Genomic DNA, 20,060 nt, shown 5'->3' on the forward strand with positions numbered 1-20,060 from the left:
TTCCACTGCTTCTAACAGTGGGGGGTAGCGATGCTATTTCCTGAGTGGCAGGGTAGCGACAGGAATGGATGAAGGCCTGTGTGAGGAAGTACCAGGAGAGACTGAGTACAGAATGGAAAAAGGTGAGAACAATGGAAATAAGGGGAGTGGGGGAGGAATGGGATGTATTTAGGGAATCAGTGATGGATTGCGCAAAAGATGCTTGTGGCATGAGAAGAGTGGGAGGTGGGTTGATTAGAAAAGGGTAGTGAGTGGTGGGATGAAGAAGTAAGAGTATTAGTGAAAGAGAAGAGAGAGGCATTTTGGACGATTTTTGCAGGGAAAAAATGCAATTGAGTGGGAGATGTATAAAAGAAAGAGACAGGAGGTCAAGAGAAAGGTGCAAGAGGTGAAAAAAAGGGCAAATGAGAGTTGGGGTGAGAGAGTATCATTAAATTTTAGGGAGAATAAAAAGATGTTCTGGAAGGAGGTAAATAAAGTGCGTAAGACAAGGGAGCAAATGGGAACTTCAGTGAAGGGCGCAAATGGGGAGGTGATAACAAGTAGTGGTGATGTGAGAAGGAGATGGAGTGAGTATTTTGAAGGTTTGTTGAATGTGTTTGATGATAGAGTGGCAGATATAGGGTGTTTTGGTCGAGGTGGTGTGCAAAGTGAGAGGGTTAGGGAAAATGATTTGGTAAACAGAGAAGAGGTAGTGAAAGCTTTGCGGAAGATGAAAGCCGGCAAGGCAGCAGGTTTGGATGGTATTGCAGTGGAATTTATTAAAAAAGGGGGTGACTGTATTGTTGACTGGTTGGTAAGGTTATTTAATGTATGTATGAGTCATGGTGAGGTGCCTGAGGATTGGCGGAATGCGTGCATAGTGCCATTGTACAAAGGCAAAGGGGATAAGAGTGAGTGCTCAAATTACAGAGGTATAAGTTTGTTGAGTATTCCTGGTAAATTATATGGGAGGGTATTGATTGAGAGGGTGAAGGCATGTACAGAGCATCAGATTGGGGAAGAGCAGTGTGGTTTCAGAAGTGGTAGAGGATGTGTGGATCAGGTGTTTGCTTTGAAGAATGTATGTGAGAAATACTTAGAAAAGCAAATGGATTTGTATGTAGCATTTATGGATCTGGAGAAGGCATATGATAGAGTTGATAGAGATGCTCTGTGGAAGGTATTAAGAATATATGGTGTGGGAGGCAAGTTGTTAGAAGCAGTGAAAAGTTTTTATCGAGGATGTAAGGCATGTGTACGTGTAGGAAGAGAGGAAAGTGATTGGTTCTCAGTGAATGTAGGTTTGCGGCAGGGGTGTGTGATGTCTCCATGGTTGTTTAATTTGTTTATGGATGGGGTTGTTAGGGAGGTGAATGCAAGAGTTTTGGAAAGAGGGGCAAGTATGAAGTCTGTTGGGGATGAGAGAGCCTGGGAAGTGAGTCAGTTGTTGTTCGCTGATGATACAGCGCTGGTGGCTGATTCATGTGAGAAACTGCAGAAGCTGGTGACTGAGTTTGGTAAAGTGTGTGAAAGAAGAAAGTTAAGAGTAAATGTGAATAAGAGCAAGGTTATTAGGTACAGTAGGGTTGAGGGTCAATTCAATTGGGAGGTGAGTTTGAATGGAGAAAAGCTGGAGGAAGTGAAGTGTTTTAGATATCTGGGAGTGGATCTGGCAGCGGGTGGAACCATGGAAGCGGAAGTGGATCATAGGGTGAGGGAGGGGGCGAAAATTCTGGGAGCCTTGAAGAATGTGTGGAAGTCGAGAACATTATCTCGGAAAGCAAAAATGGGTATGTTTGAAGGAATAGTGGTTCCAACAATGTTGTATGGTTGCGAGGCGTGGGCTATGGATAGAATTGTGCGCAGGAGGATGGATGTGCTGGAAATGAGATGTTTGAGGACAATGTGTGGTGTGAGGTGGTTTGATCGAGTAAGTAACGTAAGGGTAAGAGAGATGTGTGGAAATAAAAAGAGCGTGGTTGAGAGAGCAGAAGAGGGTGTTTTGAAATGGTTTGGTCACATGGAGAGAATGAGTGAGGAAAGATTGACCAAGAGGATATATGTGTCGGAGGTGGAGGGAACGAGGAGAAGAGGGAGACCAAATTGGAGGTGGAAAGATGGAGTGAAAAAGATTTTGTGTGATTGGGGCCTGAACATGCAGGAGGGTGAAAGGAGGGCAAAGAATAGAGTGAATTGGAGCGATGTGGTATACCGGGGTTGACGTGCTGTCAGTGGATTGAATCAAGGCATGTGTATGGGGGTGGGTTTTGCCATTTCTTTCGTCTGTTTCCTTGCGCTACCTCACAAACGCGGGAGACAGCGACAAAGCAAAAAAAAAAAAATATATATATATATATATAGGTACAGTAGGGTTGAGGGTCAAGTCAATTGGGAGGTGAGTTTGAATGGAGAAAAACTGGAGGAAGTGAAGTGTTTTAGATATCTGGGAGTGGATCTGTCAGCAGATGGAACCATGGAAGCGGAAGTGGATCATAGGGTGGGGGAGGGGGCGAAAATTTTGGGAGCCTTGAAAAATGTGTGGAAGTCGAGAACATTATCTCGGAAAGCAAAAATGGGTATGTTTGAGGGAATAGTGGTTCCAACAATGTTGTATGGTTGCGAGGCGTGGGCTATGGATAGAGATGTGCGCAGGAGGATGGATGTGCTGGAAATGAGATGTTTGAGGACAATGTGTGGTGTGAGGTGGTTTGATCGAGTAAGTAACGTAAGGGTAAGAGAGATGTGTGGAAATAAAAAGAGCGTGGTTGAGAGAGCAGAAGAGGGTGTTTTGAAATGGTTTGGGCACATGGAGAGAATGAGTGAGGAGAGATTGACCAAGAGGATATATGTGTCGGAGGTGGAGGGAACGAGGAGAAGAGGGAGACCAAATTGGAGGTGGAAAGATGGAGTGAAAAAGATTTTGTGTGATCGGGGCCTGAACATGCAGGAGGGTGAAAGGAGGGCAAGAAATAGAGTGAATTGGAGTCATGTGGTATACAGGGGTTGACGTGCTGTCAGTGGATTGAAGCAAGGCATGTGAAGCGTCTGGGGTAAACCATGGAAAGCTGTGTAGGTATGTATATTTGCGTGTGTGGACGTGTGTATGTACATGTGTATGGGGGGGGGGTTGGGCCATTTCTTTCGTCTGTTTCCTTGCGCTACCTCGCAAACGCGAGAGACAGCGACAAAGTATAAAAAAAAAAAAAAAAAAAAAAAAAAAAATATATATATATATATATATATATATATATATATATATATATATATATATATATATATATATATATATATATACACATATATATATATCATTTTCTTTTCTTTCATACTATTTGCCACTTCCCGCGTTAGCAAGGTAGCGTTAAGAACAGAGGACTGGGCCTTTTAGGGATTATCCTCACCTGGCACCCTTCTCTATTCCTTCTTTGGAAAAAAAAACAAAAAAACGAGGGGAGGATTTCCAGCCCCCCACTCCCTTCCCTTTTAGTTGCCTTCTCCGACACGCAGGGAATATGTGGGAAGTATTCTTTCTCCCCTATCCCCAGGGATAGTGAGGTGATAACAAGTAGTGGTGATGTGAGAAGGAGATGGAGTGAGTATTTTGAAGGTTTGTTGAATGTGTTTGATGATAGAGTGGCAGATATAGGGTGTTTTGATCGAGGTGGTGTGCAAAGTGAGAGGGTTAGGGAAAACGATTTGGTAAACAGAGAAGAGGTAGTGAAAGCTTTGCGGAAGATGAAAGCCGGCAAGGCAGCAGGTTTGGATGGTATTGCAGTGGAATTTATTAAAAAAGGGGGTGACTGTATTGTTGACTGGTTGGTAAGGATATTTAATGTATGTATGACTCATGGTGAGGTGCCTGAGGATTGGCGGAATGCGTGCATAGTGCCATTGTACAAAGGCAAAGGGGATAAGAGTGAGTGCTCAAATTACAGAGGTATAAGTTTGTTGAGTATTCCTGGTAAATTATATGGGAGGGTATTGATTGAGAGGGTGAAGGCATGTACAGAGCATCAGATTGGGGAAGAGCAGTGTGGTTTCAGAAGTGGTAGAGGATGTGTGGATCAGGTGTTTGCTTTGAAGAATGTATGTGAGAAATACTTAGAAAAGCAAATGGATTTGTATGTAGCATTTATGGATCTGGAGAAGGCATATGATAGAGTTGATAGAGATGCTCTGTGGAAGGTATTAAGAATATATGGTGTGGGAGGAAAGTTGTCAGAAGCAGTGAAAAGTTTTTATTGAGGATGTAAGGCATGTGTACGTGTAGGAAGAAAGGAAAGTGATTGGTTCTCAGTGAATGTAGGTTTGCGGCAGGGGTGTGTGATGTCTCCATGGTTGTTTAATTTGTTTATGGATGGGGTTGTTAGGGAGGTGAATGCAAGAGTTTTGGAAAGAGGGGCAAGTATGAAGTCTGTTGTGGATGAGAGAGCTTGGGAAGTGAGTCAGTTGTTGTTCGCTGATGATACAGCGCTGGTGGCTGATTCATGTGAGAAACTGCAGAAGCTGGTGACTGAGTTTGGTAAAGTGTGTGGAAGAAGAAAGTTAAGAGTAAATGTGAATAAGAGCAAGGTTATTAGGTACAGTAGGGTTGAGGGTCAAGTCAATTGGGAGGTGAGTTTGAATGGAGAAAAACTGGAGGAAGTGAAGTGTTTTAGATATCTAGGAGTGGATCTGGCAGCGGATGGAACCATGGAAGCGGAAGTGGATCATAGGGTGGGGGAGGGGGCGAAAATTCTGGGGGCCTTGAAGAATGTGTGGAAGTCGAGAACATTATCTCGGAAAGCAAAAATGGGTATGTTTGAAGGAATAGTGGTTCCAACAATGTTGTATGGTTGCGAGGCGTGGGCTATGGATAGAGTTGTGCGCAGGAGGATGGATGTGCTGGAAATGAGATGTTTGAGGACAATGTGTGGTGTGAGGTGGTTTGATCGAGTGAGTAACGTAAGGGTAAGAGAGATGTGTGGAAATAAAAAGAGCGTGGTTGAGAGAGCAGAAGAGGGTGTTTTGAAGTGGTTTGGGCACATGGAGACAATGAGTGAGGAAAGATTGACCAAGAGGATATATGTGTCGGAGGTGGAGGGAACGAGGAGAAGAGGGAGACCAAATTCGAGGTGGAAAGATGGAGTGAAAAAGATTTTGTGTGATCGGGGCCTGAACATGCAGGAGGGTGAAAGGAGGGCAAGGAATAGAGTGAATTGGAGCGATGTGGTATACCGGGGTTGACGTGCTGTCAGTGGATTGAATCAAGGCATGTGAAGTGTCTGGGGTAAACCATGGAAAGCCGTGTAGGTATGTATATTTGCGTGTGTGGACGTATGTATATACATGTGTATGGGGCGGGGTTGGGCCATTTCTTTCGTCTGTTTCCTTGCGCTACCTTGCAAACGCGGGAGACAGCGACAAAGTATAATAAAAAAAAATAAAAATAAAAATATATATATATATATATATATATATATATATATATATATATATATATATATATATATATACACACACACACAGACATACACATATATACATGTACATGTTCATACTTGTTGCCTTCATCCATTCCCGTCACCACCGTGCCACACATGAAACAGCATCCCCCTCAGCGAGGCAGCGCAAGGAAAAGACAAAAAGGCCACATTCGTTCATACTCAGTCTCTAGCTGTCATGTGTAACGTACCAAAACCACAGCTCCCTTTCCACGTCCAGGCCCCACAAAACTTTCTATGGTTTACCCCAGACACTTCACATGCCCTGGTTCAATTCAGTAACAGCATGTCCACCTTGGTGTACAACATCGTTCCAATCCACTCCATTCTTTGCATGCCTTTCATCCTCCTGTATGTTCAGGCCCTGATCACTCAAAATCTTTTTCACTCCACCCTTCAACTTCCAATGCGTACATATGTATACATATACTATACATATACATATCAACATATATACATATACATATGCATACATAGACATGTACATATATACACATGTGCTTATTCATACTTGCTTGCCTTCATCCATTCCCGGCACCACCCTGCTCCACAGGAAAAAGCATTGTTGTCCCCCACTTCAGCGAGGTAGTGCCAGGAAAACAGACAAAAAGGGCCACATTTGTTCATACTCAGTATCTAGCTGTCACGTGTGATGCACTAAAACCCCAGCTCCCTATCCACATCCAGGCCCTACAGACCTTTCCATCGTTTACTCCACATATTTCACATATCCTGGTTCGGTCCACTGACAACACATTGAACCCGGTATCCAACATCATTCCAATTCACTTGCATGCCTCTCACCCTCCTGTATATTCAGGTCTTGATCACTCAAAATATTTTTGACTCCATCCTTCCACCTCCAATTTGGTCTCCTGCTTCTCCTTGTTCCCTCCACCTCAGATACATATATCCTCTTTCTCAACCTTTCCTCACTCATTCTCTCCATATATCCAAACCATTTCAACACACCCTCTTCTGCTCTCTCAACCACACTCATTTTAATACCACACATCTCTCTTACCCTTTCATTACCTACTCGATCAAACCACCTCATACCACATGTTGTCCTTAAACATTTCATTTCCAACACATCACCCTCATCAGTACAACCCTATCTATAGCCCAGGCCTTGCAACCATACAACATTGTTAGAACTACTATTCTTTCAAACATACCCATTTATGCTCTCTGAGAAAACATTCTCTCTTTCTACACATTCTTCAACGCTTCCAGAACCTTTACCCCCTCCCCTAACCTGTGACTCACTTCTGCTTCCATGGTTCCATTCACTGCTAAGTCCAATCCCAGATATCTAAGACACTTCACTTCCTTCAACCTTTCTCCATTCAAACTTACATCTTAATTAACTTGTCCCTCAACCCTTCTGAACCTAATAACTTTGCTCTTATTCACATTTACTCTCAACTTTCTCCTTTCACACACTTTTCCAAAATCAGTCACCAACTTCTGCAGTCTCAGACTTCAATCAGCCACTAGTGCTGTATCATTGGCAAACAGCAACTGACTTACTTCCCACGACGTCTCATCCCTAACAGACTGCATACTCACCCCTCTCTCCAAAACTCTTGCATGTACCTCCCTAAACAGTACATCCATAACTAAATTAAACAACCAAGGAGACATCACACACCCTTGCTGCAGACCAACCGTCACTCTCCTCTCTTCCTACTCATACACATGCCTTACATCCCTGACAAAAACTTTCCACTGCTTCTAACAGTGGGGGGTAGCGATGCTATTTCCTGAGTGGCAGGGTAGCGACAGGAATGGATGAAGGCCTGTGTGAGGAAGTACCAGGAGAGACTGAGTACAGAATGGAAAAAGGTGAGAACAATGGAAATAAGGGGAGTGGGGGAGGAATGGGATGTATTTAGGGAATCAGTGATGGATTGCGCAAAAGATGCTTGTGGCATGAGAAGAGTGGGAGGTGGGTTGATTAGAAAAGGTAGTGAGTGGTGGGATGAAGAAGTAAGAGTATTAGTGAAAGAGAAGAGAGAGGCATTTTGACGATTTTTGCAGGGAAAAAATGCAATTGAGTGGGAGATGTATAAAAGAAAGAGACAGGAGGTCAAGAGAAAGGTGCAAGAGGTGAAAAAAAGGGCAAATGAGAGTTGGGGTGAGAGAGTATCATTAAATTTTAGGGAGAATAAAAAGATGTTCTGGAAGGAGGTAAATAAAGTGCGTAAGACAAGGGAGCAAATGGGAACTTCAGTGAAGGGCGCAAATGGGGAGGTGATAACAAGTAGTGGTGATGTGAGAAGGAGATGGAGTGAGTATTTTGAAGGTTTGTTGAATGTGTTTGATGATAGAGTGGCAGATATAGGGTGTTTTGGTCGAGGTGGTGTGCAAAGTGAGAGGGTTAGGGAAAATGATTTGGTAAACAGAGAAGAGGTAGTGAAAGCTTTGCGGAAGATGAAAGCCGGCAAGGCAGCAGGTTTGGATGGTATTGCAGTGGAATTTATTAAAAAAGGGGGTGACTGTATTGTTGACTGGTTGGTAAGGTTATTTAATGTATGTATGAGTCATGGTGAGGTGCCTGAGGATTGGCGGAATGCGTGCATAGTGCCATTGTACAAAGGCAAAGGGGATAAGAGTGAGTGCTCAAATTACAGAGGTATAAGTTTGTTGAGTATTCCTGGTAAATTATATGGGAGGGTATTGATTGAGAGGGTGAAGGCATGTACAGAGCATCAGATTGGGGAAGAGCAGTGTGGTTTCAGAAGTGGTAGAGGATGTGTGGATCAGGTGTTTGCTTTGAAGAATGTATGTGAGAAATACTTAGAAAAGCAAATGGATTTGTATGTAGCATTTATGGATCTGGAGAAGGCATATGATAGAGTTGATAGAGATGCTCTGTGGAAGGTATTAAGAATATATGGTGTGGGAGGAAAGTTGTTAGAAGCAGTGAAAAGTTTTTATCGAGGATGTAAGGCATGTGTAAGTGTAGGAAGAGAGGAAAGTGATTGGTTCTCAGTGAATGTAGGTTTGCAGCAGGGGTGTGTGATGTCTCCATGGTTGTTTAATTTGTTTATGGATGGGGTTGTTAGGGAGGTGAATGCAAGAGTTTTGGAAAGAGGGGCAAGTATGAAGTCTGTTGGGGCTGAGAGAGCTTGGGAAGTGAGTCAGTTGTTGTTTGCTGATGATACAGCGCTGGTGGCTGATTCATGTGAGAAACTGCAGAAGCTGGTGACTGAGTTTGGTAAAGTGTGTGAAAGAAGAAAGTTAAGAGTAAATGTGAATAAGAGCAAGGTTATTAGGTACAGTAGGGTTGAGGGTCAAGTCAATTGGGAGGTGAGTTTGAATGGAGAAAAACTGGAGGAAGTGAAGTGTTTTAGATATCTGGGAGTGGATCTGGCAGCGGATGGAACCATGGAAGCAGAAGTGGATCATAGGGTGGGGGAGGGGGCGAAAATTCTGGGAGCCTTGAAGAATGTGTGGAAGTCGAGAACATTATCTCGGAAAGCAAAAATGGGTATGTTTGAAGGAATAGTGGTTCCAACAATGTTGTATATATATATATATATATATATATATATATATATATATATATATATATATATATATATATATGTATATATATATATATTTTTTTTTTTGCTTTGTCGCTGTCTCCCGCGTTTGCGAGGTAGCGCAAGGAAACAGACGAAAGAAATGGCCCAACACACCCCCATACACATGTATATGCATACGTCTACACACGCAAATATACATACCTTCACAGCTTTCCATGGTTTACCCCAGACGCTTCACATGCCCTGATTCAATCCACTGACAGCACGTCAACCCCAGTATACCACATCGATCCAATTCACTCTATTCCTTTCCCTCCTTTCACCCTCCTGCATGTTCAGGCCCCGATCACACAAAATCTTTTTCACTCCATCTTTCCATCTCCAATTTGGTCTCCCACTTCTCGTTCCCTCCACCTCCAACACATATATCCTCTTGGTCAGTCTTTCCTCACTCATTCTCTCCATGTGCCCAAACCATTTCAAAACACCCTCTTCTGCTCTCTCAACCACACTCTTTTTATTTCCACACATCTCTCTTACCCTTACGTTACTTACTCGATCAAACCACCTCACACCACACATTGTCCTCAAACATCTCATTTCCAGCACATCTATCCTCCTGCGCACAACTCTATCCATAGCCCACGCCTCGCAACCATACAGCATTGTTGGAACCACTATTCCTTCAAACATACCCATTTTTGCTTTCCGAGATAATGTTCTCGACTTCCACACATTCTTCTAGGCTCCCAGGATTTTCGCCCCCTCCCCCACCCTATGATCCACTTCCGCTTCCATGGTATCATCCGCTGCCAGATCCACTCCCAGATATCTAAAACACTTTACTTCCTCCAGTTTTTCTCCATTCAAACTTACCTCCCAATTGACTTGACCCTCAACCCTACTGTACCTAATAACCTTGCTCTTATTCACATTTACTCTTAACTTTCTTCTTCCACACACTTTATGTATGTATGTATATGTGGAAATGTGTAGGTATGTATAAGTGTGTGTAGGTGTTTATGTATATATGTGTGTATGTGAATGGTTTGGGCCATTCTTTCATCTGTTTCCTTGCACTACCTCGCTAATGCGGGAGATGGCAGCTAGGTATGATAAAAATATAATAAATGCATGCACGTGTATGGGCAGTTATATGTGTATGTGAGTGGATGGGCCATTCTTAGTCTGTTTCCTGGCACTACCTCGCTGATGCGGGAAACGGCGATCAAGTGTTGTAGATATTTATGAGTATAATACAAATAGATATTGAATGACTCTATATACGGTCTTACTTTATTAAAGTAGTTGAATGATACAAATAGATTAAAGGGGACCCCAGCCCACATCAACTTGCGTATGAGAAAGCATTCCACTTCTTTATGGTTTGATTTGGGTTATATAATTAAATATTAGAGTATTGTTGGAGGAAATCCAGTAAGGTGTTTAGCACTCTACTTCCACCTTTATCGAATGGATCCTTAGTTTTTGACAATGTTGAAATACCTTGTGGTTTTTCCAGAGTTCCTCTAGTTCATCAGTGAGAGTATTTTTGCTATGGGGTTACTCGGAAGGTTTTTCTCTAACACTTCTCAGTCATGTGGGTTTCCCTTCATTGCTTTTGGGAAAGACTGCAGAGGAGAGAAACGTAAATTTTGAAATGTAAAAAACTTTTTGTCTCCAAGCAGAGTCCCATGAATAAAATTTCCTGGTTTTCTAATCCTGTCTGGCCTTGCCCACTTTTTGAAAAATCTTTTGCTTTGCTTTCAGTGGCTGCTTTGGGTTGGTATACACAGTCTGTGAGACTTTAAGCTCTCTGTGGCTAGTAGGGAGTGGGTCGAAACATTAGCCTATCTGTGGGTAGTGATTGGCTAAGGTATCTATGAGCGAGCAAATACTGAGAGTAACCTGGAGTCATTTGTAAAGAGTATGTTAAGGCTTCTGCCTCCTTTCCAAATATGAGGGTGGACAGAGTTCTTACTTAGATTTTAAAGAGAAAGTATGTCTCATTGCTCACAGGACACCACCTCAGAGAGAAAAGGTTTTTTAAATTTCCAAGCATACATTATTCTTTTCTCAAAGTAAAATCATAGCTTTGGATCTGAAACTTGGGATCTGTTACGTGACTGGGAACTTAAGTGCCTAACCATACTAGCTGTGTTGTGATCAGTTATTGTAATGTGTTTCAGAGCGGTCAGAGTGGATTGACGAGTCAGTGACTGGATGTGAGTAAAGATCCTGCCATATATGTCAAGCAGTGTTCAGTTTTTCTGCTGGGTTGATATGGTGCTGTCATGTTATGTGTTCTTTGGGGTTTTCATAGAATTAATAGTAGAGGGAGTACCTCAGTGAATTGCATTATCCTGTTGAGCAAATAATCAACTTTTTTTATATTTGTTTATTGTACATATTTCCATAATTTGGTAATGCATTAGTCTGTCTGATTGGAACTGCACATGATGGTATCATATATGCATATGTTCTCCCAACAGAAGGTTTTTAGTTATTTACATACATACTCTGTAGATTATTTCTACTCTGTGTTTGCTGTGGTGTTGTAGCTCTTTAGAGACAGGTTATGGTATGTCCCATACTGTAGAGGCTCAAAAAACATAAGATGGCAGTTAAATGCTTCAGCTATATATGTTAGTATCATAATGATGTTTAACCATATTTCACAGTTGCATGAAATATATACTGGTGATGGAATGCATACCATCTGTATTACTAAAGTCAGTAATGTATCAGTATCACAGGTACTAAGTTATCATTAACTGCCATAGATCCTCTTTTATAAGGGCTTTGGTGTCTTGAATTCTTTTTATGAAAATTTAGCCTTTAGTACCTACTCCATAGTGGTACAGTAGTAGCATTTTTGAGACCCACAACTGCAAACCATTGTTCCCTGTTACAGACAGCACATATAAATACCTTATCTTAGATATTAACTCCACATGAATATGGTTAGTGCAGATCAAACTACTAATCTTTTAGAAAGTCTCTGCTTTTAAAATTTTATTGTATAGGTGGTAGCAAGGTTGGCTTTATTCACTAATGAAAACATGGATGTGGGAGAAGCATAATGATTTTCATCTGGAAATGTTTATGCATTTTTTCCAGTCACACTGGTACCCCAGTTGTGGCCTGATTTAAATTCTTAAACTAAATGCTTTCTTACAGTCTTCCCTTTTCAGAGCCTGATAGTGAGCTGAGAACACCATCGCTCAAAATGTTGTACAGGACGGGACTCATTTGGATAAAGCATTACTGTACACTGAAGAATTTCCATATAATTTATAACTGTTCTACAATCATAGATTACTGAACTCTAGAAGCTAGTAGTCAATGGATAGTTCAGGCAGAGACATGCAGTATTTTGAGAACCTACCATTTCTTCTCTGCTTAGAAAGTCCAGGAATTTATGTCTGGGGAAGCACTCACTTTCTGCTGAAACCAGTTGGTATAGGCTTTTTCGTGCTGATATGTTGTTTGTACTCAGCCACCTGTATTGGTTTTCCTTCTGCAAAACATACTTAGGGATTTTGGATTACTCTTCAAGTGAATTGGCTAAGTGTAATGAAGCCTCAGCTATGTCAAATTCTTGATCTGAGTGTGGAGTTGAGACCCCGCCTTTGTTCAGATTATAAGACCATTGCTAATCAGCAATAAATTGATCATCTATGAGTGGCGATTTAGGGAAACCACACACCAGCTAAAAGCAGCAGTTAGTATTCTAAATGAGGGAAGCTTGATATAGGTTGTTGTTAGTGTGAAAAAGATTCAGCCGGTGATCAGGATTTTTGGTTTTAAGACTACATAATAGATTGGTGAGTTGAAATCAATATTAGTATTTTTTTCAGCTCTTTTATCCAAGCTGTTGCTGTAGATGGTAGGACTAAATGTGTGTAGCTTTAGAAAAGGCTCAACAAGGACAAACTGCCTTAGTAAGTGGCATATCTTCTGTTGTGGTTGGCAGTATATGTGAGACTCATGCCCCGAGTCCCTGATTTTGGAGGATGTTCTAGAATGACTTATTTTTTGAAAGTTTCTCTCGTAGCAGTTGATCTTGAAGTCTTTAATTAATGCAAACTCTTTCATCAGAATAGTCCTAGCACATGGTTAGCATACCTTTCCACTGCTCACATATGCCCTATACTCTCTTTTAGGACATGGTCTTAAGCACACCGCACATAGCACACATTCTTTATTTTGATATAAGTATGGGACACCTGATGCTCATCTGAAATACTGAAATTACCACAAGTGAATAATGAATGTTAAGAATTACAAATGCACATGATAGATGTACTATAACTAATGATGGATGATGTGCTGTAACATCCTGACCCCTTGTAGTGAGAATTCATTAAGCTAGCATCTGAGACTTATAGGTGTTGATTTGCTCTGTCTCTGCAGCTGCTTGTTATTAACTAATGACTGTGGTAGTTTTATTCATCTATTTTATTTTGAATGCCACAGATTTTCATACACTTAAGTTCAGTTATGTACTTTTTTCTTCTAGGCAAGTACAAAATCATTCCACTTTTACATTACAGATACTGCTAAAATGCATCATTAGATGTCTTTTGTATGATAATATTCTGTATAGAGGCAGATGGTAGAGTGTCTGGAAAGACCCCAAATGGCTGTCATCAGATTTATTGAAAGTATTAGCAAGGCTGTTTCTTGGGCATTGGAAAGTATGGCTCAGAATGTCGCACCAGGAACAGGTACCTCCCCAGACAGTGACATAGCCATAATAGGCTGAGTTTCCCATTTTGTGGCAGTAAGACTCCAACATGAGCTGATGACATTAATGTTATTCCTGGATAAAGGGATCTCTGCTTTTCCTGAAGGAGACAGCCTGTTTAAGTGGATCGACACAATCACAAGTCCATCTTCTATGGTATAGGAAGATTTAATATACAGATTGTTTTTTGGGTTTCTAGGTAGCTATCCTTAATACAGCCTCAACAATCAAGTTCTTTATATCTTGTTTTCACCCTAATGTCAGTAGTTAGTAGTTGGTAGGCAGCCATCAACTAGGGAGATATATTACAGTGCCACTTGCCTGAGTATTAGGAGGGTTAGTGATGGCTTTGTAGTAAGCTAGCACTTCAGTGGTTGTCAAGTTGCACTCCTCTGACCCAGATAGCTGTCTTTTCTTTCTGCCTCACCCTACACATGGATTACTGGCATTCTTTCCACAAATATACAATCTCTTCTTGTTATACTTAGCACTTGATAACACTTTAACTCGGCTTATTCTTCATAACTAGATTTTCTGCAATGAGTACAATGCAATAGCCCTGCCTTTTGGCAAAATGGTAGGACTAGTAGATAGAAGTAGTAGATAGGAACATTCTTGTATGAAGATTAGGTAGAAGTAGTAGGTAGGAACAATTGGCAGGAGAATTAGGTAGAAGTGGTTAGTAGGAATAGTAGGTAGGAGCCTCTGCATACACTATGCTAGAGTTGCCCTCTGCCAGTGGCCTGTTAAGGATGAGGCACTAAAGGCTAAGAAGCAGCAGTAGAGTTCACTAGTTGTGGAGTTCACTAGTTATGGAGACTCTATTGCCATGAGCACCCCCTTGAGGGAGTCCAGTTGGGAACAGGCCTCAGAGGTATAGATAGATAGATAGCTATTATCCATCATGACAAATGTGGAAAATAGAATGGTATAGAAACAAATGGGTTAGAGCTGAGCCAAACCTCAAAGTTTGGACCATTCATCAGTCTTTCTCAGGAGATACTGATTGCAGCATTCAGTGGTATTCCCCAGCAATTGATGGTCACCTTGTCAGACACCTTGGTGTGTCGCTCTGTGATTGGATTGCTTGTCCTGCTGCCTCCACTCATTCACAGCAATCTCTGCTGCCTGACGTGACCAGCAGGTGAACCCAGACCTTGTGTTAATGTTGTCTTTAGTAGCAATAACAGATGCTTCTAATGTCTTTCTTATTTGTTTGCTTAGGCCCTTATGCAGTATTCTCCCCTCGTTCCACTTCAGTAGGTGTCCATGTTGTCCACATGTACCGCAGGAGCATTGGATGTCCTGTGGTTTCTAAAGTCAGCCTCATGCTGATCAGTCCTTTTCTTTATTCCTTTCCTGGTCTCCATAATATGCGTATTCACAACCACCACAGTGAGTCTTGTACACAACGCTTTCCTCAGTGCTATGTCGCATGTCTGGTTTATATCTTACTATTTCACCAATCTTTATTCCTAGTGACATGGCTATATTCATGCTGGCTTGTTGTAGTTCTGTCAGTGATATGAGCTTGCTTGGAATTGGGAATGACTAAAAACTTTTTTGTGTTGGTCTCTACACTCACTTCTCCATTTTCCCTTCATCTCTCCATTTTTTCTTCACCTGGTTCCCAAGTTTGATTAGCAAGCTAGGATACTAGACTTCCTGTGGTGGTTGTGAAAGCACATATTATGGAGAGACAGGGAAAGGAATAAAGAAAAGGACCGATCAGCATAATGCTGGATTAAGAAACCACAGGACATCCAATGCTCTTGTGGTACATGTGGATGAACATGGACACCTACCAAAGTGGGATGAGGTGAGAATACTGCACAAGGGCCCAAGCAGACAAATAAGAAAGACATTAGAAGCACTTTGCTACCAAAGATAACATTAACACAAGGTCTGGGTTCATCTCTTAGTCGCATCAGGCCACAGAGATTGCTGTGAACAAGTGGAGGCAGCACGACAAGCAATCCAATCAGAGGGCGACTCACCAAAATGTCTGACAAGGTGACCATCACTTCTTGGGGAATATGGTCCTGCCGAATGCTGGAATCAGTACCACAATTCTGGATTGTAGAATCTGCATCCTTCCTCACACTGGCAATAACCTTTTTTCAGCCAGTTCACACATATTCTAGGGTGTTTAGATTTATATTTTCTCCTGCACAATATGCCAGTCTTGCCAATCATGCAATTTCCCTTCATTTAGTATCTAAAGACTTTGTCCATCACCAGATTTGTTGTTCATTTACTGTGTTGTATCTCACCCTCACCATGTCTGTGGCCAGGCCAGATAAAGTTTCCTGGCTTCCACTTTCTAACCCCCTAGCTTCTTCCATACCTGAGTTAGTTTCAAGGTCCTTTTTTCCACTCACATCTGTGCTAGAAGTTTTCAGGCCTTCTCTATCTCCCTCTCCTTTCATACCTGAGTCAGAGTCCCTGTCTCTTACTATGAACATGTTTGTACTTGCCATTTCCATGGAAGTCCTTCCATTTTTTCCTTCTCCTTCTATGCTATGATCAACATCTTAGATATTTTCTGTGCTTGTGTCTGTGATTGAAGTTAAGTGACCTCTGCTTTCAGTGGGAACTTCCACAGTGGACTCTTCCTTTATATCTGTGACAGGGTCACAGGTTTACTAGATCTCTGTCTGGGCCTATGATGGGAGTGATATAAGACTTTTTCCATTTGATATAGAGTGAGGATAGTGCCTTTGAAAACCTTTTCTTATATGCTTCAGATACCCATTTAATGTTTCCAAAAGCTAGATGTGTATGTGCCTTACATAACCTACATGTACTGTCTGCCTGTGTGGCACTCCAGAGAGATTTTGTCATATAATGGTTTATGCTGACACATACATTACCAAATTCTTTGATCTGCAGTCCCACCTGGTAGATGTAATTGGCTTCCTGAGCACCACAGATGCCCATGAGAAGGGGATCCTGGATCAGGAAAGTAAAAGTAGAGGTAATGAAAAACATCATGGCTATATCTGGCGTACCTCACTCATTTCTTTGCATATAGTAATACTCATTAAATGATTAACAGTTTAAACTTTGTTTTAGATGTTTACAGACCTGACTTTTTATATCATGTTTCATAGGTGGTAAAGACTCTAAAAAGTGAGTTTTTTATATAGTCCTTAACAATTAGAAAAGTTATGAAAATTGCAAGAAAGAGAATATGATGATGAAAACTTCAAGCAGATATTCATGATGGAGAAAATGGAGACCAATATTGCAGTAGTGGAATGATACAGAGCATCTAGAAGCTGATGGCAGCATCATCTTTGTCCAGTTCTACCTTATTCTTTCTTTGACCTGTTCAGCAATGTAAAGAGGCTTTCTATTCCGTTTTTCCCCAGAAAACACTTCTTGAGTCTTGAGAATCAACAAAGGTAATGTGAAGGCAAAAGGGGGGTGGGGAGGCTAGAAGTAGAGTTGACTTTGGCTGTCATTATTGCAAAGGTATCTGAATTACTTGTGTAAACTCATATGCATGATGTACTGAGATAAAACTTGAGAGGAATGTTGTGAAAGACCTAAATGACGTGTTTAAGGTATCTAATATTTTGTTACCATCTTTTTATTTTTTTAGATGTCAAAATCTCTAAAGTCAAACTCACTATCAAGATTTAGTGAAGACCTTAATATGAACTTGAATATGAGGAATTGATTATGTCATTTTGCTGCGTAACATCTGATTATATGTCTACCTCTCTATATCTCTGACACCTGTTCCCTCTAGGAACTCCTATTAATGAGGTGGCCATGGCAAAAGAGCTTCCACTTACCCTGTCCTTACGTGCCGCTCTCACATACACCATTCCACTCATTCTTCCCCTATTTCTTTCCCTCCAGTACTCTTCCACTCTATTTCCCCATGTCACAGGTGGTCTTTTTCTCACATCAACTACTTTAATCATGCTATCATATCCTCTCCCTGTAAAATCCACATCTTGCATTCTTTCCACAAGCCCAAATCACCTCAAAGTATTACATTTCACCCACTCTACAAATAATTCCTTTTTCATTCCCTGCTATATCAGATCTCTCATGCAGCCCATCATTACTGTCTTCATTCCATCTAGTCATACCAAATACTGGATTCTCGACCTCTGTAAGTCATTCCATGTCCATGATTCAGCTGCATAGGTCAGGGTTGGAAGACTGTGCTGTCCCTTAATCCTTCCTTCACTTCCATGCTTTGACATTTACCCTTGCAAAATACAAATCCAGAACCACAAACTCCATTGGTGTACTGAGAACAGAAGAAGGTATCTTTACAGACAACTGCCAAGAAATGAGTGAGATTCTAAAAAAGCAATATAAATAAGTATTCAGGGAGTCAAAAGCAACATTGAAAATAAATGACCCCGTAGACCTCTTCCTTAATAGTAATCTGCTGAAAATCTTTTTCACTCCATCCTTCCACCTCTAACTTGGTCTCCCACTTCTCCTTGTTCCCTCTACTTCTGACACATATATCCTCTTTGTAAACCTTTCCTTACTCATTTTTTCTATATGTTCAAACCATTTCAGCACACCATCTTCTGCTCCCTCAGCCATACTCTTTTTATTACCACACAACTCTCTTGCCCTTTATTACTTAATTGATCAAACCACCTCACACCACATATTGGCCTTAAATATTTCACTTCTAACACATCCACCCTTCTCCACACAACCCTGTCTGTAGCCCATGCCTCACATCCATACAACATTGCTGGAAGTACTATTCCTTTAAACATGCCCCATTTTGCTCTCCAAGATAACGTTCTCTCTTTCTATACATCCTTCATTGCTCCCAGAATCTTCACGCCCTCCCCAACCCTATGACTCACTTCTGCTTCCATGGTTCCACTTGCTGCTAGGTCCTCTCCCACTTACCTAAAGCACTTAATTTCCCCCAGTTTTTCTCCGTTCAAACTGACATCCCAGTTAACTTGCCCCTCAATTCTGCTGAATCCAATAACCTTATCTTTAGTCACATTTACCTGCAACCTCTTTCCCACACTCTTCCAAAGTCAATCATCAACTTTTGCAGTTTCTCACTCCAGTCGGCAAAAACAGTTGACTCACTTCCCAGGCCTTCTCATCTCAACAGACTGCATACTTGCCCCTCTCTCCAGAACTGTTGCATTTAGTTCCCTCAGCACCCCATCCATAAACAAATTAAGCAACCATGATGACATCACACACCCTTGCTGCAGAACAACCTTTACTGGAGACCAATCACTCTCCTCTCTTCCTACTCATGCACATGCCTTACACCCTTGATAGAAACTTCTCACTGCTTCCCACAGCTTACCTTCCATACCATATGTTCTTAAGACTTTCCACAGAGCATCTGTATTATCTCTGTCATATGCCTTCTCCAGATCCATGCCGCATACAAATCAATCCATTTTTCTAAGTATTTCTCAAACACATTCTTCAAAGCAAATACCTGTTGCACACATCCTCTACCACTTCTGAAGCCACACTGCTCCTCTCCAGTCTGATTCTCTGTACATGCCTTTGCTCTCTCAATCAATACCCCTCTCATATGATTATCCAGGTATATTCAACAGACATATGCCTTTGTAATTTGAACACTTACATTTATCCCCTTTGCCTTTATACGATGGCACTATACTATTCCTCCAATCCTCATGATCCATGCGTACAACTGAATATCCTCACCAACCATTCAGTAACACAGTCATCCCCTCTCTTGATTAATTCAACCACAGTACCATCCAGTCCCCCTGCCTTGCCAGATTTTATCTTCTGCAAGGCTTTCATTTCCTCTTCTCTTTTCACCTAGCTCTCATTTGCCCTCTTTTTCAACCTCTGCACCATCCTCTTTTTCTCTTGCCACTTTCATTTATACATCTCCCAATCACTTATACTCCCTCCTTGTAAGTACCTCCCAAACACCTCTCTTTTCTCTTTCACAAGCAACTTTCCTCGTTCATCCCACCACTCACTACTCTTTTTAATCTGTGCACCTCCCACCTTTTGCATTCCACATGCATCTCTTGCACATGCCATCTTTCCTTCCTTAAATGCCTCTGATTCCTCACCCACTCCCCTTGCTTCATTTACTCTCCCTTTGCCATTCTACACTCAATCTCTCCTGGCATTTCTTCACACAAGTCTCTTTTCCAAGCTCACTTACTCTCATCACTCTCTTTTCCACAACACTGTCTCACCTTTTTTGAAAACTTCTACAAATCTTCACCCTTGCCTCCACAAGATAGTGATTATACATCCCACCAGCTGCCCCCCCTCTCAACACATTTACATCCCAAAGTC

The 20,060-nt window shown here is 41.5% G+C and overlaps 1 protein-coding gene across 1 annotated transcript in view; it reads left to right on the forward strand.

The window, feature by feature from the left end:
* The window catches only part of LOC139754415 (inositol hexakisphosphate and diphosphoinositol-pentakisphosphate kinase-like), a 292,669-nt gene that overhangs the window by 151,210 nt on the left and 121,399 nt on the right, over positions 1–20,060 (forward strand). Inside the window, exon 3 of the mRNA XM_071671693.1 lies at positions 11,191–11,226. Within this exon, the coding sequence (XP_071527794.1) occupies positions 11,191–11,226 (36 nt within the window). The remainder of the gene's footprint in view (positions 1–11,190; positions 11,227–20,060) is intronic.

Source organism: Panulirus ornatus, chromosome 17 (assembly GCF_036320965.1).
Source record: "Panulirus ornatus isolate Po-2019 chromosome 17, ASM3632096v1, whole genome shotgun sequence".
NCBI lineage: Eukaryota > Metazoa > Arthropoda > Malacostraca > Decapoda > Palinuridae > Panulirus > Panulirus ornatus.